Source organism: Apis cerana, linkage group LG2, assembly GCF_029169275.1.
Source record: "Apis cerana isolate GH-2021 linkage group LG2, AcerK_1.0, whole genome shotgun sequence".
NCBI classification, from domain to species: Eukaryota; Metazoa; Arthropoda; class Insecta; order Hymenoptera; family Apidae; genus Apis; species Apis cerana.
This window is the reverse complement of record NC_083853.1, coordinates 15,437,678-15,461,328: the sequence shown is the minus strand read 5'-3', so window position 1 is coordinate 15,461,328 and position 23,651 is coordinate 15,437,678. Positions and strand designations below refer to the sequence as shown.

The following is a 23,651-nucleotide window of genomic DNA, read 5'->3' as shown; positions in this document are numbered from 1 at the left end:
ACGAAAGTGAACCTGTACACTGATCGTGTTGATGTAATGGAATGCTATTATTTGCTCATAGCACCATCTGTCGGCAAATTAAGAAAATAATTTAACTAAATATATGATCAAAATATAAATCACGGTTAAAATTTCACAATTTTATATTTTTATATTAATATATGGATATATTGTTTTTCCATGCTTATTTATAGTTGTTATTATTTATTAATTATAATCAAAATAATTGTTATGATTATTGCTTTATGAAAACTATCAAATATCTATTGCAAGTGTATGTTTCATGAGTAAAGAATTGTGTTAATACATAAAATAAATTAAATGATAAAATTATCTTTATGCGATATAATATAATGTATCATATATGTTAAATGGAAATAATTTCAAATGCATAACAATTGAGAAAGAAAAATCATTGCATAATTTTTAATATTTATTAAAGAATTTTCTTGCATTATAGTTAAAATGCGATCTAATTGTTAAGTGACTTTTATTAATCATCAAACTTGACTTGGTACGTTCTGAAATTTTGTAAATATGCGAAGAACAATTGTATGAAATATTACTTTATACGTTACATATACGTAATACGACATTTGTTTTTAAAAATGCATAAATTTTTTAAATTCAATGTACTGTTTGAGTTGTGACATTATGATAAAAAAGCATTATAGCATTAAATATTTTAATTACAAATTTAATAGATATGTATATATGAATATATATGTATGAATATGCAATAAATACTATGTATAATATTAATATTCGTAAAAATATAATTTTTTATTAATCATTTTTTATCGAAATAACAATAGCATTTCGCATTTTCATTAAATTTTAAAGGAAATTATGATTTATAAAATATTTAAAAAAATTTCAATATATTTATAAATATTTAACGCATATACGTATATAGATTAAAATTTTTTTAAATTAAAATTTATAAGATTTTACATATTTAATTACATACATATTAAAATTTCTATTTGTTTAAATTCAATGGATGAACAACAAGGTATAAATCACATGTTATAATCGATATTGATTATAAATATTAAATGGTCTATAATATGCAAACATATATCATCGTACAATCGTCATAATGTTAATCTGACAAATAAGTACTATATGTATGATAAAAAAAAATAAATCTTACGATAACATAACCATGACGAATCTGTGATAAAATAATACATGATAAAAATATAAAACGACTTGATCAAGATATAATTCTTCGAATATATAATAAATTTTTTTTTTTCTCTAAAAAATTGTTTAATTATCTATTTTATTTCATATAATTCATTAATATTTAAAACTGTTTTATCATTAATATCTCTCAATTGTAAAAAAATTTCAATTACAAAAATTAATCAGAAATATGTATTGTTTATTTATTCATTAGTTACAAAACTATACATACAATGTTTGCACATTCAATTCTCTAATTTCTATTTACTTGTGTATTTCCGTATTTTACCGATGACTAATCACAATGATTACACATTGATGGACTACTTCATATCTCTAAATATGTACGATGTATATAAACTTCCTTTTAAATGTAACAAAGTAATTGCTATTTGAAATATACAACAAAGAAATTGTTTATTTATACTTGAATAACGAAATTGTTACTTCACAAAATAAGTTACAAAAATTTGTAATAATTTTAATATTATGTTAGTCGAATTTCTTTAAAGATAAAGAAATTTCTTTTAAATTTTCAAATAAATTAATTCATTATTTACTTAAATTAAATTAATAAAAATATATATCAATAATATAGTAAGCGTAGGGCTATTGAAATATATCATACGATCCCGAAGCATGAGTGGATGCGCAAAACTGGATGCGCAATAGTTACCGTAATGGTGCGCGATGCGCAAGGCGGACGTAGCGGTTGTTCGAACACTAGTCAACAGTACAGTTGTCGTTCATACATTGCATCGGTGGATAGTTTGTTGGTGTGGTTAATTTACGTAGTACATAGAGCTGTGGAAACCAAAACGCGTAATGCCAGTAATCGACATTAAAGTAGTGATAGTTACGTAGATTGGCTCGTCGCAGAAAGAACAACAGATGAATATTTGTGATCGTACGCTGTAACTGAATCGAACAAAATGTGGAGTCCGACGCACGTTCAAGTGACAGGTATGTATACTAGGAACTTCGAAGTAAGTTCCATAACGTAACGGATAGAAATATGATCTATGCGGCAGGTGGTTTATACTGAATATAAACCAATTAATGCTTACATGTAGACTAGGTTACGTATCCTTCAATGAATGTAGGCAATCGAAACCTTCCAATCTCGTTATAGCTTGTTAGAAATTTATTTACTGAGAAAGTAGATCTTTTACATTGTCTCTTAAGAATATAGTATATATATATATGTATATATATATATAATAATTTTCTAGTGTGATGTGTCTTACTTACCTCGATTTCGATCACGATATTTTTAAGTGATTAATGTGAATTTACAACTTTCGATGTATATAATTCCTTTTAAAGTTTATTTTTGTAAAAGTTTTAAAAAATAAATATCCAAGAAAATTTTCATCACATTCAAATGCAGTGTCGCGTAACGCGATAGTTAGATTGGGAAGAGGCGGTGAAAACTCAAATACCTTAAAAACACGAACATGGCTTGAATCAAAAAGATAACAATCTTATATGTGCATTCCTATACATATTTTCATTAATTACGTGCACGAACAGTACAAACTCTACATTCTAGTTCCTCGGTAGATATAAACATTTTCACTTTAGACGAATATCTGGCATAAAAGTCACAACATTATATTTTGCAATGTGTTTGATCGTTGCCAAAATAAAGATAATGTATTTAAATCGCGCGCGGTTATTTACGACCCACATATTCGATGAATCAAATTTCGAAAACTGACTTATTTAATTTACTTAGTAAAATTTATATAAATATTGTATAAATTAAATCATTGTCAACGATTATTTTCAATAATTTTTCGTTTAAAAATATCATCGGATTACTTTTATCGCTAATGTTAATCATAAAAGATTTTTTGCAAGTTGACAAACTTTTAATACTTTCGTTTCAATGCAAAATAGGTAGAGTGTGAAAGCATATGTACTTATGTAGAAGCAGCTGATGTTCCCCTTCTCATTCGTACATGTGTAAGTATTATATATCCTCTGCGCAGGATCGTATATCTATTATTAAGTACCCTTTTCTTTTTTCTATCCCGATTATTTATTTTTTTTTTTTTTGGATTAAAAACAATAAACAATGTTTTAAATTATATTTCTTGCTTTATTATATATAAAACTGTCATTTTGAAGAAAAATTGTTATTTTGTCATTTTGAAGAAAAATAAAAGAAAAATTATCTTATATACATATATATATATATATATATCTGCTAGTTTTTTTGTTTTAATTTAAAGATTTCTTATTAAAATTTTTTTAATTTAAAGATTAAAAATTAATTACTATGATAAATCATGGTAGACTCTTTTTATTGATGAATAAAAAAATATTTTAATCCAATTAATTGGGACTTCGGACCGTTAAGAATGTTCCTTTACGAGTAAACGGTATTTTGATGCAGCTGCTACGCTATGTCTAACCGACACATCTTTTCGCTTCGTTTAATCGGATCGTGGAAACATGTATAGAGAGAGTTGATTTTCCCATCTTCTGAATCAACTTTATTTAGCGAGAAATCAAGGAAAATAATATATTTCATTCGATTTAAAAAATGATCATGCGCGCTTTCATCAAATAATACGCTTTTATACATTATCGTTTCATGACCAAAATGAAACATAATAATAAATATTACTCATAATTATAGATTATAGATAATATAAATTCAATTTATAAATGTTGTTTCAAAAAATTATCATTTCGAAATATGATGTAATAATAATAATAAGAAAAAAAATTTTTATATATTAACGCTACGATAAATAAATAGAATTTTTTCTTGATCTTATATCGTTGTGTGAAAAAAGATATTAGAGACTTGGAAAATAGCGGTACGATAGAAGCGCGGTTTCACGGTAAGAATGCAACGAATAATAGCCGAGAACCAATACGTTTACGGTTTTACCAGTATAAGAAGGTATGTTATTATGTTTCTCAGTTGTGATGCGACTCTTCATAAAATATTATTTGACATATTCTAACGATTTCATATTCTCGCCAGATACATCTGGCATAATATTTTATCGTTCATAATTAAGCATGCGGATACGCCTTTTCCTTTTTATCTCATTTTTGAATAGATAAAGATTTCAATGAAAATTTTCAATTTTACTATTTAAATAAATTGATAATTCTTTTTTTATCTATTCCTTTCTTATTCTGTAATGTCTAATAAAACTTCTTTTTATGTTCACAGTTCAAAGAGCGAAAAATTTGTTAACTAAAGGAAAACATAGTAAGTATATTGATTGATCATTAAAATAAAGAATAGACCTTATATAATATATTATAATAAAATGTCATATATATATATATATCAGATTTCGTAAAACAGCGTAATACAATTTTTCGATGTCAGTAAATTTGTTTCATCAAAGAGGTTCATATTTCAAAACAATGAAAAATAAGTTTTTGTTACCATTGCATCATTTGTGTTCCAAATATCGAAGTATGTAAAAATGTTTAGTCATAAAGCTGAACAACATATATACATACTTTATAATATAACGATTCGCATTGTCATTTTTTTAATACAAAATATTAATAATCTTAAAAAAAAACATTCGTTCATAATTTCAATTATTGTTGAACAATCTGATATTATTAATATTATTACTATTGTTATTGTTATTATTATATTATTATTATTGTTTTCAAATCTGAAATATTCAGCCAATGATGGAATGATTAATATTGTCTGAACAATATAAAAGAATTAAAAATAATTCATGTGAATGATGATTAGACAATTGAAATCATTTCTTGCGAGATTTTAACATTCGTTGTTTGACTTATTAATTTAAATTTATGGTTGACACCTACGTTAAATGATTTCCACCCACGTTAAATCATTTAACCTAATAACGCAGAGTCCAACGATTGTTTCGTGACGATTGCGCTCGGGAAAGAAAAATATCAAACGTCTGTGAAGGAGAAAGCTTCGAAGGATGTAGAATGGCACGAAGAATGCGAGTTACTTATACCTGAGCAAGGAAACACTGCGGAAATTGTCCTTACGGCCCTCCATCGTAATTTCTTGGGAGTTGACGAATTTCTCGGCACTATCAGCATACCTTTATCCAGCTTTGACGTTTACGAAAGACCGAGGAACAGATGGTTTGATATTTAAAATCATATTATTCATGATTTAAAATGATTAAAACAGTACTAGAATAAATAAGTTACACATACTTTTACTAACACTTTCGATTACATTTAGGTATACACTCGGGAGTAAACCAGGCAAAGAAAATACGAAAGAGAGAGGTGAACTCGAAGTAAAAATAGGTTTCATTGTAAAAGCTGGTAGCTTAACTGATTTGAGTCATAAAGAACGTCACAAAAGTTCTCTTGGTCAATTATCCACAGCTGCTCATTCAATAGGTGGAAGTTTACTCAGTATAGGCAGTTTTGAAAAACGTAAAGGTTTAAGAAAATTAGCTAAATCGATTGGAAATCGTGTGAAAGGAAAGAGCAAACATAATTTGGATAAAGGAGATGATTTAGACGAAAAAGAAGAACATAAATTTCGAACTACGCAACAAGAACCAGGTGAAGCCGATCCTGGTGTTATTAGCGAAGACGAAGATGAGTTTACGGTAAATAAAATTTACTCAATATATTATCATTTTCATTCTTTATAATAACGTATATATCAACTGTATATCTTAGTTCGACGATTTGTCTCATAAGAGTTCAGCATCATCTTTAAATACTCCAGTAGTTGGCAGTAATAGAGTAGGTTCGGTGACATCAATTACTTCCTCCAATAATAATTTTGAAACACATCAACTTCCATCAGTGCCAGCGAATTCGGTACCGAATAAACCCCCACGATTCTCTGTGAGCTCTTCTGCTATCTCCTTATCCAAGGTGGATAATATCAAAGAAGATGAGTGGGGTTTAAAGCTTTATGGTAAACAAGTTAATAATAATGTTAAAAGGTAAAATGTGTTAAAAGATTTAAATATGATATTTCGCTGAATAAAAACAATTGTATTAATATTTTTTTAAAATGCTTAGATGGGAAAATAAACCAAGTCCGAAAATTATAATAGATGAGCCAAAGGTCGAATCTTGTGAAACATCATCTGTAAATTCGCCTTCTTCAACTTTAAAACGTCAAGAAACTTCAGAGACTCCGAATCCTGCACCACGTGAACTTTTACAAACAAAGAATAAGATAGAAGATAAATTAGGATCGAATAAAGAAAAGAATGTGAAAGAAGAAAAATTTAAAGAGAAGAAAGAAGATAAATATGGTTGTTGGAGTCCTAAGGATGAAAAACAATTAAGAAAGGATAAGAAAAAGGAAAAAGAGAATAAATTCAAGGAATTTAATGACGATAATAATTTATCTTCGGAAAGAATTATCATAGGAGGTGAAGATGCAATTAAAACTACGGCAACAATAAAAAGCCATTTACCACATGAAGTTCTGACACAGTTTGAAGGAAAATCAAGAGAGGTAATTATTGCTACATTATATATCAATAATTTGAAAATGTTAAAATAATATATAATTATTGTATAATTATGTAATTAAATTTTTTTATGTAGGATCTCATCGAGCTAACATTACAATTACAAGCAGAAGTAACAGAAAAGAAAAAACGTCTAACCGATTTGGAAGATTATATAGATGCATTATTACTGCGAGTAATTGAATGTTCGCCACGTTTATTGCAAAATCCATATCAATCGCAAAGACGTTTGTCATCACCTGGTCATCAGTAAAATAATTAAATGCTTTTTTGTCCTGATATTTTTAATATTGATTTTGAGGTTAATTACGACATTTGGAGGAATTAGTGATAATTGCACAGTATAATCTGTTCCAATCATTTTATACATGTTTAACTATAACTACTTTGTAGTTGACGCGCTTTAATTTATTTTCAATTAACAAATAGAATTTTTAACTAATTTTTACGTATTTCTAAGTGACATCGCTTTTAAAAGTGTATAAACTCTTGTTGAATTTAATATTTCGTTATTGTTTCAACAAAGAATGCTATTAAGATTAATATTTTAACGGGTAATGAAAAAATATGGTGTTTGTGCCAACTATTGTAAAATAAGAAAAAAAGTTACAAATGTTTCCCTAGTCTTCCCAAATGTAATTGTTTATCCAAAAAATGTTATTTCCGTCCAAAGTATGATCCCAACAAATATAATTACAATATCTGTATTTTTTAATATTTACATGAAAATTTCTTCATACAATATGTATCATATTTTCACAAATATATTTAAAATAAATATTAAACTATTACATATGATATTCTTATTCAGTATCATTATTATCATTATAAATCATTATAAATCAATAATCTTGAATTTTTCAAAAATATTATACTATGTAGAGCATAATAATACCATAATAAATGATATAATTGTAACGAAATAAATCTGTATATAATTAATATCTAAATATCTAATAGGATATATAATAATTATTCTTTATAATATATATATATATATATAAGTACTTACACTTACCTATACAATAAAAAAATAACATTTCCCACTGAGACGTTCGTATATATATAACGTAATAATATCGTTACAAATAAGAATACTAATATTTAATGCATTTATTCCACATCTCGGAAATATTACAAGAACTAAGTACATTGTCACATATTTTCAATGTCACGTTAACATATTTGTTTTATGTATCAAAATATATTTTGTCAGATTGTTATCCTAAAAATATATTGCAAAAAGAATACAGAATATATATATTTATATATATTTTTACACTAAAGATTAAAATGAATTATAGTAGTATATTATATAAAAAAGAATAAATTAAAAGTGCATTCAATTGACATACTATATTTCGTCTATGGTCATTTACAGATCAAGTATAGATATGAAAAAAAGACAGAAAATAAAGGAAAAATAGAGATAGGATAAGAATTAATTGTAAGCACCATTTTTTGATCATCAAAAAGTATATACGAAATACATAGACGAAATAAATGTTCGTGTTATTATTATATTAAGAATTTGAATGTTATAACCAATGACTTTCCTACCATAAACAATCCTATATCATGAACAAGATAATTTTTTAACATCGTGAAGAATTAATTTTAATATTAGAGAGATAGCGCTGATAATCAATTCTTAATTCTTTTCTCTTGATTTTCCTTTCTTTGTATATTTTATTTATGATAATTCATAATTAATTCATAATTAATATTAATTCATAATGCTTATGAATTTATTTAATATCGTAATAATTAAAAGATCTATAAATATGATATATATAAATATGATAATGTAAAGAAATATTTATAAAAAAATTAAAGAAATTATTTTTAAAATCTGTTGATGAACTTTCTTCATTAAATTGAACATAGTTGTACTTATTGTTTTAAATTATAGAGGGATCTGATTTTTTGCACAGTCGGTATTTCAGAACATAGAACATAAAGACCTATTAAATGTTAGGTCTATCCTGTACCTCGTCTGTGGTATCGTTCGCTTATGTTTTCATTGCGATCTCTCTAGCAATTTCTTCGTAAAAAAATAACATCTTATTATAGGCTAATAATGACGACTAACATAAGTGACACTAATTTGACGGATTTGAATAGAATATCTGGTAAGTTTTTATATTTTTATTAATATTTCCTTTTTGACACCCGGCCATGTGAGGTTAAATTTCACAAAGTACATTTTATCGAGCATATATGTATGTAACGGTATCTCAAAATTTTTAAGTAATTTCTTTTAATATTTTTACTTTTCATAGGACTACAAGTTTTATAGATTTATGAATAGTAAAAAATATCTTAACCTTATCTCGTGCTATTCGGAAATTTCTAAACTGAATCTTTTATACTCTTTATATATATATGTGCGTGTGTGCGTGTGGGTGTATGTATGTGTACATATATCGTGCAATCGAAAGATATTTTTTATTTTTGCATGTGGATATAACGGAATGAAGATTAAATTGAATATAGGAAATTTGAACGATTATAAAACATAATTTACAGCTTCATCCAAGATGGAATCATGTGAAGCAGGACCTTTAGTTTTATACTCAACTGCACAAGCATGGGCAGCTCAGTTTCATCGCAGTCTTATGCCTACCAGGGTATCAGAATCGTCCGATGAAGAGGATTTTTCTCAATATCAGTTTGAAGATGACTTGGAGTACCTTAGATCATTGGACCCAAAGGAGTGGAGAGATCAAGATCATTATGCTGTTTTAGGCTTGAAAAAGCTTAGGCACAAAGCAACCGAAGATATTATAAAAAGGGCTTGTACGTAGAGAAAGTTCAAAGTATACTCTGTAAAGGAATGTAGGTGTTATATCGTTCATTGTCTTGCCTGACACAATGATTAACGCGGTTGAGGAGTATTTGATATGTGAATTACAGATAAGCAGAAAATTCTGAAACATCATCCCGATAAGCGCAAGGCCATGGGAGAGGAAATCCGACCAGACGACGATTACTTCACCTGCATAACAAGGGCGTGGGAAATTTTAGGGAATCCTGCAAAGCGTCGGAGTTACGACAGTGTGGATCCATATTTTAGTGACGAATTACCGGATGAAAAAGATTGTAAAAATAATTTTTACGCGATTATGGGTAAAGCATTTAAGGAAAATGCTAGATGGTCTATAAAAAAGCCCGTACCGCGTTTAGGTGGATCAGATACACCTAGAGATAAAGTAGAAAAATTTTATTCATTTTGGTATGATTTTGACTCGTGGCGCGAATATTCTTATTTAGACGAAGAAGATAAAGAAAGTGGTCAAGAGTAAGTAATATCACTCGTACATTATTTCTATTTCTTAATATGTTTTTATAATTGATCTTAATCTTTTTTTTAGCCGAGATATGCGTAAATGGATCGAAAAGAAGAACAAAGCAACTCGTGCGAAAAGAAAGAAGGAAGAAATGGCACGTATACGTACATTGGTTGATATGGCTTATAATATCGATCCTAGAATAAAAAAATTCCAACAGGAAGACAAAGATAAGAAAACAGCAGCAAAAAAAGCGAAACAAGAAGCGGCAAAAGCAAGACAGCAAGAAGAAGAAAGAATAGCACGAGATGCAGCAGAAAAGGAACGATTAGAAAGAGAAAAACGAGAGATTGAAGAGAAAGCAAAATTGGATGCGCTGAAACAAGAAAGAGAAGCACAAAAGAAAGCACTTCGTAAAGAAAGAAAAGCGTTGAGAGATTTTTGCAAAGCTAACAATTACTTTGCTCAAAATTCGGAAGAAAATATTAAGCATATGGAAAGTGTTGAAAAAATTTGTGAACTTTTTAAATTAGTTCAATTGGAGGAAGCGATGAAGAAATTACAGGCTGAGGGTAGGATAGCATTTCTAAATATTATGGAAGAAACTGAAAAAAAAATAGAAGCAGAACGTAGAGCTGGTGTTATTTCAAATGATATGAGAAACACACCGGAAAAGCAAGTAAAATCTCACACTGCTCCATGGAATGAAAATGATTTACAACTTTTGATAAAAGCGGTAAATTTATTTCCGGCTGGAACAAATCAACGTTGGGAGGTAGTTGCAAATTTTATTAATCAGCATAGTACATCTTCTACTGGAGTCACACGCGATGCGAAAGAAGTTCTTGCAAAAGCTAAAGATTTACAATCGACAGATTTTAGTAGATCTAGTCTAAAAGAGCAAGCAAACAAAAAGGCTTACGATAATTTTATTGCCGAGAAGAAAACAAAGGAATCGATCGAAGATAGAATGCCAGCAGTTACGGAACGTTTAGATCACCCTATTTTGAATGGTATCAATTCTGAACAAAAGAAAGAGTCGCAGCCTTGGACTCCAGCAGAACAGAAACTTTTGGAACAAGCTTTAAAGACTTATCCTACGAGCGTGCCTGATAGATGGGATCAGATAGCTGCTTGTATTCCAACTAGAACGAAAAAAGAATGTATGAGAAGGTATAAGGTATGTTTTGGGGAAATATTGTTTGAAGATATATCATTTTTTTTCTTTTTCTTTTTTTTTTTTTTTACATATTAAAATTTATACGATCATTTTGCAGGAGCTGGTCGAACTTGTCAAAGCAAAAAAGGCTGCACAAGTAATGAAATAATATTAGTCTGTCCTTATTATGAAATTTTTTTTAACTTATTAAATTCGAATACAAAGAAATAAGTTTGGAAGACGAATTGAATTTTAGCTTTTTCCGAACGTCGGCTATTGTATATACTTGTGCCTTGTTTTAATTTGTAAATGCACAGTTTGCAACAAGAATTCTAGAAATTTTCTGCTACTTATACGCAAGAAAGCAATTTACCGCACTTAGTGACTGTACATTTATCGCAGATGTTAAATGCATGGAAAATTGTGGTCCCAAGGTTCAAATTGACGCTCCTGAAAATAAAATTTTTTTTCTTTTTTTTTTTTTTTTTTTCTTGACATAACAACTGTTTTACGATCGAACGATTAAAGTGTCTTGTAAGTAATGTAAAATACGATACTAAAGAGCAATTGCCATTTACGTCAAAGCGTACATACATACTTTATAAATAAAAAATGACCGATATTTCGAAAACGCGTGTTGTCTTCAATCTCCACTCGAATACACAACTAGGTCGTGAGATGCTTGAAATTCTTATATTTTTAATTTGACACATTTTTTTTGACAACATTAACAACAACAATTTTTCTGTGTTAGTTCCTTTCTATGCAGCGAATACTATCCATGCAGTTCCTTCGTCGTTCTCGCCAGTTTCGTTCGCACAATATTCTCGGAACCACATGCACGTATTTTAGCATTTCGAATGCATCTGCGCTCAACATTTCGCTTTACCCAACAATCGTTTAGAATTTCATTCAAGTTTGGAAAATCACATCGAACAAAAGGATCGATCTTTGAGTAAATGAGAAGCAAAGTATTGAGCGTAGGTTCATTGTAGATAAATTTTTTTTGTTTGAAAAAACGGAGAAAAAAAATATGATTATCATAAAGCGTAAGCCTAGTGGGTAAGTGATTTTTTTTTTTTAACTTTTTAACTCGTTTGGCTATGTGCCTTTCGACATTTTTCTCGAAAGAAATGTAAATACAGAGTGACCGATGTTTTACGATCATTCGTTCGTTCAACCATTCACTTGATAAATAAGTACCGTTATTTGGCTCCTTGCAAACGCAAGTGTCGCATTTTTTCCCCTATGTAAGTATCACCAGGTGCAGAAAGAAACTGGACTCGCATTTTCCAATTTGCACCATGTATTTTTTTACTTTTTTCTTTTTTTTTTCTTTTCTTTTTATTTTTCTCCTTCTTTTTTCGAAGACACGAACAGTATTGTAGCGCGCGATAAAGATGAACATATCGATATTCGTAGCTTTACTCTATCGTTGCATTTCACGTTACATCACGTTTCCATTTCAACGAAGAATTGGAAAATCATTTGGAAAACGATAAAATCTTGAAAACGCGCTAGAGATTATCCCTTTTACGTAAACACAGTTTTTCAGTGAATCGATTATCGTGCGCTACAAATCATCGAGGATTATTTACGAAGATAGGTGGGAAGAGAAATATTGTTCGATGAGTATAAAGCAGAGGAGGAGTAAAAATGGAAAAAGAAAAACGGCAGTATATCGTGTGCGTGTCTGTTGGTTGTGCATCTTAAGGTTGTGGATCTTAACTCTGTAAAATTCCTAACGGATTAACGAGAGTCGCAAATGCTCAAGTAAGTGGTATACCCGTTTCATTTTTTGAACGAGATACGTAGATAGATTGTTATATCTGGCATGGGAGGACGTTTCCTCGGAAAACGTAAAAACGTTTCGATCGATTTTATCGGCTTAAACATCGAAACATACAAATAATATCGTTGCGCGTAATACGTTTATGGAACGAAGTGGCAAAAATAATTCAACTTCGATAACAAATCGGATAAACTTACGATCATATATTTCCGTCAATTTTTATTTTCGACATTATAATTTGTATCATTGCATTAACCGTTAAATCACATCTAATGGATAAATCGTATTGTGCGTATTATTTGAATATCGTAACGTAATTATATTATTCGTACACGAAACCGGTTAATGCTAATAGTCGAGTCGCCATCTTCGAATATTTGCTCTTGCTTTTCAGCATTGTTATTTTTTAACGAATCGAATAATAAAAATAAAACAAGTGTGATAAAATTGAAGCAAAATCGAATAATTCTCGGATCTGAGAATCGAAAGTCTCTTACGAATTGGCGCGAACATCGAGTTACAAAGATTATCGATCGAGAAAACTTGTTGCACAGTGAAAAATTTAATGTCTCGAACAGAATGATGTACAAAGAAAGAAAGAGAAAGAAAAGGAGGAAACGCGTTACTCTTGGTTCGTATCGAACATCAATGATCGAGGCGTCTTTGTCAAAGTGCGTCAAGTATGATGTCTTCGAAAAACCGATGATAACGTCTGCACGAGCATCGTTTATTACCGTGTCGATATAAGAGGGTCTTAATAAAAATAAACGGTGCAAGTAGCGTGTGTGAGTGCCAAAGCTGTGCCACGAATTCGCCAGCACGTTTAAACGCATCGAAGCACAAGATTCGAAAATTCGAATAATCAGTTTGGTCGTGTCTTCGATCTCATTTTTTCTCTTCTTGTTAGTAATTAACGATTCAAAGAAGGTAGCAAAATAAAAACGGAATATAATTCGAATGGTTTGCGAAAAATTCTCGGATCTTCGAATGACGATATAAGCGTATATTTAATCTGTAATCGGGGTGCAAAGTGAACGCACGAATCTTGCTCTTCGAACGTTTCACGCGATCTCGTGGTAAAAGATCGTCGATATCGATTATGTGCACCGTGTGTGTGTGTGTGTGTGTATGTATGTATGTATGTGTGTGTAGTGTTGAGAATAGTGGCTCGATGAACAAGTAATACACAGATTTGGGTTCACTGGGCCACAAAGGCTAGCGAGACCGAAGAGGAAGGCATTAAAAAGGACCAGTTTCTCTCGAATTTTACGTTGCTTGTCTCTCTCTTTCGTTCGGTATAATACGCCATATGCTTCGATGATCTTCAGTCTCGTAACATAGAAAACGTTGGTCTCGGTCTCTCTCTCTCTCTCTCTCTCTCACGCTCGCTCTCTCTCTCTCTCTCTCTCTCTAAACGCGTCTATCAAACACTTAAGCGACAACAGTGAATCGCGTGCCGCTATTTAATCCGACATTATGATTTAAAGGTAAGAATTTTTTTTTCTTTTTTTTTTTCTACGCGTATATTCTACGGATCGGTGTAAACGCCACTTTACAACAGTATAAAAAGATCGCTATAGACAAATACATAATTGTTAAAAAGACGCTGGAAAAAACGAATACGAAAGGTCGACTATAGTATATATAACGCGAGTAGCATCATCCTCAGGACGATTGGTAATATCGTGCGCGACTTGTCGTGTGGCAGAGACGTCGTCTTACTTTATTATCCTTTTTTATTTTCTCTCTCGGTAATTGGATATTCGACGAAGCCGCGCACGTTATTACCAAACTATCTCGGCTCCTCACACACACCACGTTACCTATATTACCGTACTTCTAAGAAAATGTCCAGACGCGTCCGTCGATTGGTTTATTCCATTTTAAATAGCGTTTTTTATAGTTTGTTTGGTTCCCTTGTTGACGAAGGGCACGCGTTGACCGCGGCTCTCCGAAGCTATTCTTACGTCTTACTCGAATGCAGAAGTATGTATATGATTTTTACCATTTACTATACATATGTGTATATCTAAAAAAATCGGCCGTAGATCTTGAGATCTAATTAAAAAAGAAAAAAGAAAAAAAAAAATAGAAAACAAAAAATTGCGAATCGAGGAAAGGATATGAAAAAGGAAAGAAAGAGAAGAGAGAGAGAAAAAGAAAAAACAAAGGAAAACTCGACAAATGGGAAAGAAACACAACACGAATAAGATAAAGATCGAAAAGGTGGGTAACGCGTTTGCGACGAGTCGAAGTAGAACCTGGCTTTGGTATCGAAATAATGGCGAGAAGAGTTCCAGAGAACGTGGTTCTGAGAAATATCATCGATGAAAATTATTGTCCAAGTCGTTTCAAGGTACACGAGAGATTGAACGATTTTGCGTTGATCGTTTCGGGTTTCTTCTGGAAAATTTCGCGGCAAGACTCGACGAAACGAAATTTCGCGACTAGAGAATATCGAAAGGGAAGAAAGAAGAATCATATTTCATCCGCGTTATCGAAATCGTCATCGACATTCGAAATTTCCCGACTGTTGCGCGTTAAGAAAGGTGAACACTTTTTTTTTTTTAGAAAATTACGCTATAGCGTATTTCCACAAATATATTATTACATACATGTTGACAGCTCGATCCCAAATAATCGAGTGGAAATTGGTCGACAGTCTTTCGCCGCGTAAAACAGGGATAGTCGGTGGAATATCCGCAGAACCACGTGTCTATTGGATATGTTCCACATTTTTTTTTTAATTTTCCCTTGGAAATCGAATCCGATACTCGTCGTCGAAGCGTCTGCCCCTCATTTCCTTGTCTCGTGTTTTTTTTTTCGCCATTTCGCGAGGAATACGCGAATATATACGCGGAAACGGTTTCGGTAGTCGACGAAGCGACGATCGGATGAAAGGTCGATCACGCAATATCGTTACTCGATTTTGTGCGTGGAAGGGAACATCTTTTCATCGATCCATCGATAGATAGCCCGGTATATTTCTCTTTCGATCAAATGTATCTCTTACACTGCCATTCTCTCTCTCTCTCTCTCTCTCTCTCTCTCTCTCTTCTCTTTCATTCTTCGTCACACGTACGCACGCACGCACGCATATAAACACACGCGCGCGTGGTTACACAATATATATATGGGAATAATGGAAATAATCGTTAAAAATGACGAATTGGAAAGAGAGGAGAAGGGCAGGGTAAAATGATCGGGAACGAAAGAAAGATCTTCGATAAACGAAACCTCGTGACCGATTCCAGCGTTTCCAGATTCGGTTCAAAGTCCAGAATGTGATTATCGATTCGAAATATGGAACTCAGATTTTGATTAAATCGCGCGGTTTAATTGGTAGAAATATCGGCACTAGTGCGTATTTAAGTACGTAAGTATGTGTGTATATATTTAGAAAACGTTATTTAAATTCGATCGTCCGGCGATCGTTTCAACTGTCATCTGGATCACGTCACGCTTGATCTCTTGGCAAATCATGCGCGTGTTCACCCTCCGACGTACAAACGAATATCGCAGCATTCGGCCATTCATCCTCGCGCATCGATTGATTATATCCGCAACGTAGTATGTACAATTATATACGAATAATGATAATAATGATAATAATAATCATAATCATAATAATAATAATAATAATTAATAATCAATAAGAAAGGTTCTTGTGCGTGCGTGTGTATGTGCGCGCGCGCATTGTGTGTATGTGTCGTATAATATACATGTGTAACGATATATGTATATATATACTTACATATACATACATATATCGTTACAGAATATCGTAGCATACATACTCGTAACTCGTTTCATAATTCGCGGTAATAGTATTTTTTTTGTCTCAGTTGATAAAAGTCTTCTCTGGTCCGAAAGAAGTTACAGATACTTAGGCACTTGTTATCTCATCTAGTAATCCATCGTACGAAGAGCAATAGTGAGTTCAATTTATATCCTAAACAACGGTAATCGAAGGAATAAGTTATTAATAACGAGAGCAATAAGGATTAATCGTTCGCGACGAGTTTCTCTCATTTCTCGCGTCGTCGTCGTCGTCGTGATAGTGGTAGTGTTCGCGCGACGCGCCATACTCTCCCACGAGTCGGAATCGGATCGCGCACGATCGATTTCCTTTCCGAAAAATGATCAATTCCAATCCCCATCTCCCGATCTCCCTTTCTTGGACGCGTGAACGCTGCTCGTTGCTCTCGTTGCTCTCTTTATTGCTTGCGTCCGCGTTCATTTCTTTTCCACAGTTATCCCCACCCGAGGTCCCTCTTTGTTACGCTTCGTTGCACGTAACGAGAGAAAGAGGATATACCTAAGAGATCGCGGTGGCGCCACTGTTTCGTTTCGCTTTTCGTTCTAGTCGCGACGATCGATCCGGGACGAAACTTGTTCTCGTTCGACGAAGGTGAACGAGTTAGGAACACTAGAATCTATCGGCCGATGGACGCGTCGCTAAGACGGCGGCGACTGTTGTTGTTGTTGCTGTTGTTGTTGTTGTTGTTGTTGTTGCTGCTGGACCGACGATGGATCCGAGGTCGTGGTCGCTTGTCCACCACCGCGATAATACGATCGATACTGTCGCGGCTGTCCGGACGATTGTTGCTCTTGCAAAGGTTGATACCCGATTCCCGTCGATTGGCTTGGCTGATAGGACGACGTCCATTGTTGGTCCACTCCCTGCTGTAATTGATAGGACAACGGTTGCCCGCGACGTTCCTGAAGGAGAAGCTGGTGAGCCGCTCGATCCATCTCTTCGCGCGTCATGTCCAACGCTTCCTGCATCTCTCGCGACGTGTACCTCACAAAATCCGGATCGCAGTACTTGCCCAATCCTTGTTCCACCAGAACCTTGTGTATCGTTATAAACGAGGGAAGGAAAAGATGAAGCGAGCCTGTTATGTAAGGCTTGGGAAAAAAAGAAAAGAAAAGAGAGAAAGAGACGAGATGCTTACCCGACCGACCAGGCTCTCCGCGCTCCCTATCACCTCGAAGTTGGGCTTCCGATCGGCTGGGCTGCCTGGCAAGCTGTGGGACAGGCGCTCTGCGCCGATGCTTCCGTTACTCTCTCCAGCCCAGGAAACTGACGAACGAGGAGAGTCGTGAAGGAATTAAGCTCGTCGCGGTACGCTCTGCCTCTACTAAACTTGATTTGAACAGCGGATTCGAACAGCCATACGGAGCGGTTGCATGGTTAGTTGCGTCAAGCGAATTAAAAAATTGAGATTAATTCGAACGGGCAGAACGCATGCTTCGAGCGAACAGTCATGCGATACACACACCCTTTACCCCGACCATGTCCCGTGTCTTGTTGGAGTGTCGGTAATGTATCGCTGGTGCATCGATTGATCGTGTGTTATCGATGGAGATGGCGTGGTTGACGTGCGATAAACGAAAGAGGAGATGGCGCGTTGATTCGTTCATTGAATGAAAAAAAAAGAAAAAAAAAAGAAAATATAAAAAATAAATGGAAAAACGCGTTCGCGTCGATCGCGATTGGAACAATGGGGATCGACTCGAACGCGGCGAATGGGAAGAAAGAGTGGCTCGGTGCGATAAGTTGGTGCGTATATTAGTCACCTCTGCCGTGGTAAGAGGCCCGATGCGACAGACAGGAGGCGCAGATTCGGTCGTGTCGCGAGTCCACGTCGGCAAGGAATCCGGCTACAGCGATCGCCTGTGTCTGGGCGAGCTTGAGGCCGTTGGCAACGCTGCGCGCGAATCCGGTACTCGCGGACGTGGTCGAGCTGCTCGACTGTCCACCGCCACCTGTACTCTCCCGCTTTCGAAAACTCGAGGGTGCCGACTTGCCGACCAACGGATCGCGTCCACTCTGAACCCGGCATCGAGACCCGGCTACCGCCAACTCCTGCCTCAGCGATCCTCCGCAACCTCCCCCTCCTCCTCCTATTCCTCCTCCTCCTCCCATTCCTCCTATTCCTCCTATTCCTCCTTCTCCTCCTACTTCTTCTCCCCCTCCACCAATCTTTTCCGAGTTGCTCCAACCGTTGCTCGACATTCCAGAACCTCTTGAGCCAGCCGAACCTCTCGATCCACCGGATTCGCTATACTCGCTCGTCGCCGACGAATCACCGAAGTCCTCGCGATCTATGGCTGCCGAATGGATATTCGGACGATATGTTATTGGGATTGGTCGATCGCTTTCGATCGATCAGAAGAGAAAGAAGAGAGAAAAGAGAGAGAGAGAGAGAGAGAGAGAGAGAGAGAGAGAGAGAGAGAGAGAGAGAGAGAGAGAGAGAGAGAGAGAGAGAGAGAGAGAGAGGAAATGAATGCGTTTACCCGTACCGTGATTACTCCAGACGGCGCAATCGACGCAGCAACCCCTGGTCGCGTAACATCGTATCCCGTTGGAGGACGATCCGAGGCTCGGGCTGCTGGTCGCGGTGGACGTGTTGGTGCACGTGGCGATCGAGGTCGTCGCGCTGGCCGACTTGCCGGATGAGACTTGCGCGGAGTGCAGCAGGGTGCCGGTGCTTGCAGGATCAATGGTCTGGGGTGGTAATGGTGGTAGTGGTGGTGGTGGTGGTGGGTTCCTTCGGGGTGGTGGCGTCGGTGGCGTCAGCTGCCGCTCGATTCCGTCCTGTACACTGGTTCGAGCAGCCGCGACGTGGTCGACGCGCATTGGACGCACCGCGCGACACGGGCAACACCAAAGAACGGGTAAAAACCACTCTCTTAGTTAGTTACTGGCTTTCGACATGCCGGCGAACAACAACCCTCGAGAAACAACTCTTCCAGTCGTGCCGGTTGTGCTCGACGATATCGCAACCGATATGTAGTACGCTTCACACGTGGTACACGTTACGCGTTGAGGCTCTGCCTTACCGGCGGAGAGGCGGGTGAGTAGTGGCGAGATCGTCGAGATCCGGCGGTTGGTTAGTGGTTACGCATGCAAGCGCGCAAGCGAGAAATGCTATTCGATCGAGTAGAACAGAAAGAAAAAAAAAAAAAAAAAGCAAACTAAACTCGTTAACTCCCATATCCCCAACGTCTCTTACCATATTCGTTATTCGGATGAAGGTAATTACCGCTACCTGGACCGCTGAAACGTACAATTCACCGATCACTGAAAACTGTATAAACCGATTCCCATTTTTCCCAGATCTTTCTCTCTACTTTTCCACGCGGTCCGTCTACAAATCTACAAATCTAGTAGCCGCGTATCTCCTACCGCGTTATCGTTACCAAATCGTTGTAACACTAACCAAACGAAATTCTTAGCGACTATTCTCTACTTACTCGAGTACTTTGTAGGAAGTGTGGTGATAGGATTGTTGCTGGACGGGATTTCCGAACACTGCCAACGGTCTCAGCGGTATGCTCTCTTCGATACCGGTCAGCTTAGGATCGATCCCCATTTGGTTCATCGCGCTGTCGCTCAAACCGCTAAACAGATCGTTTTTTTTTTTTTTAATTCAACTTCTAATTATTATTATTTATATTTGATCTCGTTTCATCGTAACGTCCTTACGAAAATTAACTAACCCTGCTACGTTCGGCACCACTTGATGGGATCTCGCGGTAATTTGATTCGACGGATCGCCACCTCCTCTGTGGAACGACGAGTACGGCACGAAGTCGATGGAATTCGTCGGGGAGGCCTGCAAATTGCCGAATAATCAATATCGATCCGTTATTTTATCTTAAATAACTCTCGCGATCCTTTACCTTGCTCGTCGAGTTCACTTTCAACGATCTGGCCCGATTGAAACTGTGATGCCCTTTCCTCATACTCGACCAAACGCTGCCGAACAACGAATGATTCCTCTGTGAAGCAGAAGAAAAAGCGTAACGTTGAACAACCAAGTCCGTTATTTATTTGACACGCGATATATTCAAGTATATATTCAAGATACCCTATGCATAGGTTCCGGATTGTCGTCCAAAAGTTCTTCCAAGTTTCCGGAAATGGCTCTCTTCAACTCGGGGCCAGCCTCGTGCAACGTTCTTAAACCGGCCTTGAACGAAAATTAAGAGATGAGGCGACGAATTCAAATTTCCATTCAATTTCCTATTCTTAAAAAGGCGTTAAATTCACCTGAAGCGTGACAGTATTGTGACACTCTTTGTCGCCGTCCTTCATTTCTTGCTCTTTGCGCTTCTTGAACCTTCTGAAGTAGTCTTGGATCAAAAATGTAGCGTAGAATTTACCAACGGTCACTTCATCGTCGCCTGAAAATCGTCGTTCGATTAATAACCCTTCCCAACGATATATCACGGTTCAGAAAAAGAATCAGCGTAATGCGAAAATACCGCCTGGAGGCGGGACCACTTGGTCCAGAAGCTTGGGACTTGTCCTTTTCCAAATTTTCTTGATCACCGCTCTTAGCTCGGCATTCGCGTCATCGATATTTCCCTCGGTTTTGATCCTTAACGAGGTTCTCACCACAGCGAACAGCGTCGCGTTGAACAGGACCGTACCGTCGCTGTTCAACGGCATGTTCATCGAGACTAGTCTCTGAAAAGAACGAGGAGATGGATGAAGAAAGGGCGGATTCCACGAATTTTAGGTTAGCTTTTGGATACCAACTTTGCAAGCGACGCGATGAGGGCAGAGTTTACCGAAACCCAACGGCGGGGATATCTTTCTGAGAAGAGTGACCACGTCTAGATGCTTGATACGACCTTTGGCGTCGGGGTCGTACTCGGACCATAGACGAATAAACTCGTCCAAATGGTGGGGACCCAGTATGGACCAATCTCTCGTCAAGTAATCGAAATTATCCATGATTACGGCGACGAACAGATTGATGATCTGTAAACGAACGACATTGGTTGATGAATTTCGAATTGGTTCGAATTGGAGGATAATAACGGTATACTTACGAGGAACGAGCATAAAACGTAGAAAGATATAAAGTAGGGAAATGCAATGTCGGATCCACAGCCATTTGTGTTAAGCGCTTCGTCGCTGTTCGGATCGCATTTTACTTTACCCGGTTGCACCGAACAGTCCATCATTATTTCCTGCCAAGATTCGCCTGTGCCATGAACCGTTGTTTTTAATCGCAAATCCGTTCAAATCTTTAAAAATTTGTTTTAAAGAAACACGTACCTGTAGCCGATCGGAATAGGACTAATACCGCTTGCGGGAACGATTGAAAATTGTTGTTTCTATTAATCGACGTCTCGTCGTCGATCGCTATTTTTCCAAATACCTGAAAATATTATAAATCTCTCTCTTCACTTTGCCTTTTTTCATTCCGTTTGATTAATTAATTGTAAAAAAAAAATAAGATTGCTCGATATTTTACCTGCATGCCTATCACGGCATAAATGAAAAATAGCATTATGATTAATAATGCTACGTAGGGCAGGGCTTGGAAAGATTTGATAAATGTCCACAGAAGCGTTCTTATACCTTCGCCTCTGCTCAACAATTTGACTAGTCGCATCACTCGAAACAAGCGGAAAAAATTGATGGAGATGATGGTCGAACCGGGCTGAAATCATAAGAGAACGTATAAAAATCCTGTGGTGCGAAAGAGAGGAACGAGAATGGGCGAACGACGTACATTAACCTCCGAGTAAACGATGTCGATGAAACTTCCGAGAACTATGATAAAGTCGAAAACGTTCCAAGCGTCCCCGAAATAGTTCTGTAATTGAGAAATTTTCGTCAGTCACAAGATCGATCGAAGAAACGAGTCGAGTTTCTTACCTTAAATCGAAAGGCCGCCAGTTTGAAGATAAACTCGAGGGCAAAGACCGCGGTGAAGATCATATTGAGAACGTCTAATGCTTGCGTGTAGATTTCCGGTTGTCGATAAAACTTCATCGCTAGGGTCACGGTGTTGATCATGATCAGAGTGAAAATGGTGTACTCGAACGGCTGAGATGTGACGAACCACCACACTTTGTACTGTATTCGATGCTTCGGTATGTATCTTCGTACTGGTTTCGCCTTTAACGCAAACTCGATGCAATTCCGCTGTCGAATCAGACGAAAACATTTGTACATCTATATCCATATATAACATGTATAACGTATCCGTGTAGGTATACCTGTGACGAGAGCCGGTTCGATTCGGCAAACTTACCTGATTTTTATCGAGCTCGCAGTTTTTGTACTCTTGCTCACCCTCGTTCTGGAAAGTGACAATAACGAAACCAACGAAGATGTTCACCATGAAGAATGCTATGATAATGATGTAAATGATGTAGTACGCGGCCACTATCGGTCGAAAATTATGAATTGGTCCATGATCCTCCTTGTTAGAGTCGATCGAGTAGTCTAGTAATCTGTTGGGAGAGAAAATGCTAAGCGGTGTGCACCGTACTGATAATTTGTTCTCCACTTGTTCTCTATCGCTCCTTTAGCAAGCTTTGCACTCTTGCTTTCCACCGATCCAAACTTTCCCTGATTAATTTCGAATCGCGCGATTCCCGTTTTCCAACAATCAACGGAGGAAGATATAACGTACTTTATATGCGACAGAAGAAAGAAACTAGATATTTGGTTACTTACGACGGCCAACCTTCGAACGTCGACACGGTGAAAAGCGTGAGCATCGCTTTCGCAACATCGTCAAAATGGAAACGTTGCTGACACCAATTTCTCTCCTTCATGATTGGCTTATTGATATTACCGTTCTCGAATTCGAGATACGTACCCCTGAAATTAACAATAAGTAACGAGCGATATTATTGGTTGCGTCGATTTTCTTACCATCTGATTGGTAGGAATCGTCGATGTCGCCGTTACTTGGAGA

At 35.8% G+C, this 23,651-nt stretch overlaps 3 protein-coding genes and 1 long non-coding RNA gene across 12 annotated transcripts in view; 2 read left to right on the top strand and 2 right to left on the bottom strand.

Moving 5' to 3' along the window:
* The first annotated feature begins 769 nt into the window (after positions 1-769).
* On the top strand, positions 770-7,465 carry LOC107992502 (rab11 family-interacting protein 2). Its single transcript, XM_017048426.3, has 7 exons — positions 770-2,154; positions 4,388-4,426; positions 5,061-5,307; positions 5,411-5,789; positions 5,863-6,134; positions 6,214-6,658; positions 6,751-7,465. The coding sequence occupies exons 1-7, from the start codon at positions 2,124-2,126 to the stop codon at positions 6,925-6,927; spliced, it is 1,590 nt and encodes a 529-aa protein (XP_016903915.2). The 5' UTR covers positions 770-2,123; the 3' UTR covers positions 6,928-7,465.
* A 298-nt stretch (positions 7,466-7,763) lies between these two features.
* Positions 7,764-8,442, bottom strand: LOC133665699 (uncharacterized). The gene is made up of 2 exons (XR_009828900.1): positions 8,130-8,442; positions 7,764-7,899 (listed from the first exon to the last, which is right to left on the bottom strand). It is a non-coding gene; the product is annotated as an uncharacterized LOC133665699 (long non-coding RNA).
* Positions 8,443-8,597: 155 nt separating this feature from the next.
* On the top strand, positions 8,598-11,754 carry LOC107992504 (dnaJ homolog subfamily C member 2). 2 transcript variants are annotated; one of them, XM_017048428.3, is made up of 5 exons: positions 8,598-8,806; positions 9,204-9,473; positions 9,591-9,975; positions 10,049-11,144; positions 11,242-11,754. In XM_017048428.3, exons 1-5 carry the CDS (start codon positions 8,755-8,757, stop codon positions 11,290-11,292), a joined length of 1,854 nt encoding a protein of 617 aa, XP_016903917.1. In that variant the 5' UTR covers positions 8,598-8,754; the 3' UTR covers positions 11,293-11,754. The 2 variants fall into 2 exon arrangements, with proteins under 2 accessions (XP_016903917.1, XP_016903918.1); XM_017048429.3 differs by lacking the exon at positions 8,598-8,806 and having other exon boundaries at positions 9,330-9,512.
* Positions 11,755-13,098: 1,344 nt separating this feature from the next.
* LOC107992486 (muscle calcium channel subunit alpha-1) overlaps positions 13,099-23,651 on the bottom strand; it is a 38,247-nt gene continuing 27,694 nt past the window's right edge. For 4 of the 8 annotated variants that reach the window (XM_062071691.1, XM_062071692.1, XM_062071693.1 and 1 more), the window contains 18 exons: positions 23,408-23,554; positions 22,980-23,181; positions 22,601-22,870; positions 22,455-22,538; positions 22,194-22,382; positions 21,995-22,097; positions 21,766-21,920; positions 21,470-21,694; positions 21,193-21,397; positions 20,978-21,111; positions 20,796-20,897; positions 20,608-20,706; positions 20,425-20,540; positions 20,179-20,325; positions 19,225-19,589; positions 18,499-19,032; positions 17,874-18,001; positions 13,099-17,769 (listed from right to left, as the gene is read on the bottom strand). In XM_062071691.1, the coding sequence (XP_061927675.1) occupies positions 17,374-17,769; positions 17,874-18,001; positions 18,499-19,032; positions 19,225-19,589; positions 20,179-20,325; positions 20,425-20,540; positions 20,608-20,706; positions 20,796-20,897; positions 20,978-21,111; positions 21,193-21,397; positions 21,470-21,694; positions 21,766-21,920; positions 21,995-22,097; positions 22,194-22,382; positions 22,455-22,538; positions 22,601-22,870; positions 22,980-23,181; positions 23,408-23,554 (3,601 nt within the window). In that variant the 3' untranslated portion in view covers positions 13,099-17,373. Of the gene's footprint in view, positions 17,770-17,873; positions 18,002-18,498; positions 19,033-19,224; positions 19,590-19,937; positions 19,982-20,178; positions 20,326-20,424; positions 20,541-20,607; positions 20,707-20,795; positions 20,898-20,977; positions 21,112-21,192; positions 21,398-21,469; positions 21,695-21,765; positions 21,921-21,994; positions 22,098-22,193; positions 22,383-22,454; positions 22,539-22,600; positions 22,871-22,979; positions 23,182-23,407; positions 23,555-23,651 lie in introns of all 8 variants that reach the window. The other 4 variants (XM_062071696.1, XM_062071697.1, XM_062071698.1 and 1 more) reach the window with 2 other exon arrangements.

What these genes read in the sequence shown, in the direction of transcription:
- LOC107992502 (XM_017048426.3), top strand. Translation starts at nt 2,124, where the DNA reads ATGTGGAGTCCGACGCACGTTCAAGTGACAG. An exon ending in GAAAGACCGAGGAACAGATG is followed by an intron (nt 5,308 to 5,410) that starts GTTTGATATTTA and finishes GATTACATTTAG; the next exon opens with GTATACACTCGGGAGTAAAC. An exon ending in AAGACGAAGATGAGTTTACG is followed by an intron (nt 5,790 to 5,862) that starts GTAAATAAAATT and finishes TGTATATCTTAG; the next exon opens with TTCGACGATTTGTCTCATAA.
- LOC107992504 (XM_017048428.3), top strand. Translation starts at nt 8,755, where the DNA reads ATGACGACTAACATAAGTGACACTAATTTGACGGATTTGAATAGAATA. An exon ending in GATAAAGAAAGTGGTCAAGA is followed by an intron (nt 9,976 to 10,048) that starts GTAAGTAATATC and finishes TCTTTTTTTTAG; the next exon opens with CCGAGATATGCGTAAATGGA. An exon ending in AATGTATGAGAAGGTATAAG is followed by an intron (nt 11,145 to 11,241) that starts GTATGTTTTGGG and finishes ATCATTTTGCAG; the next exon opens with GAGCTGGTCGAACTTGTCAA.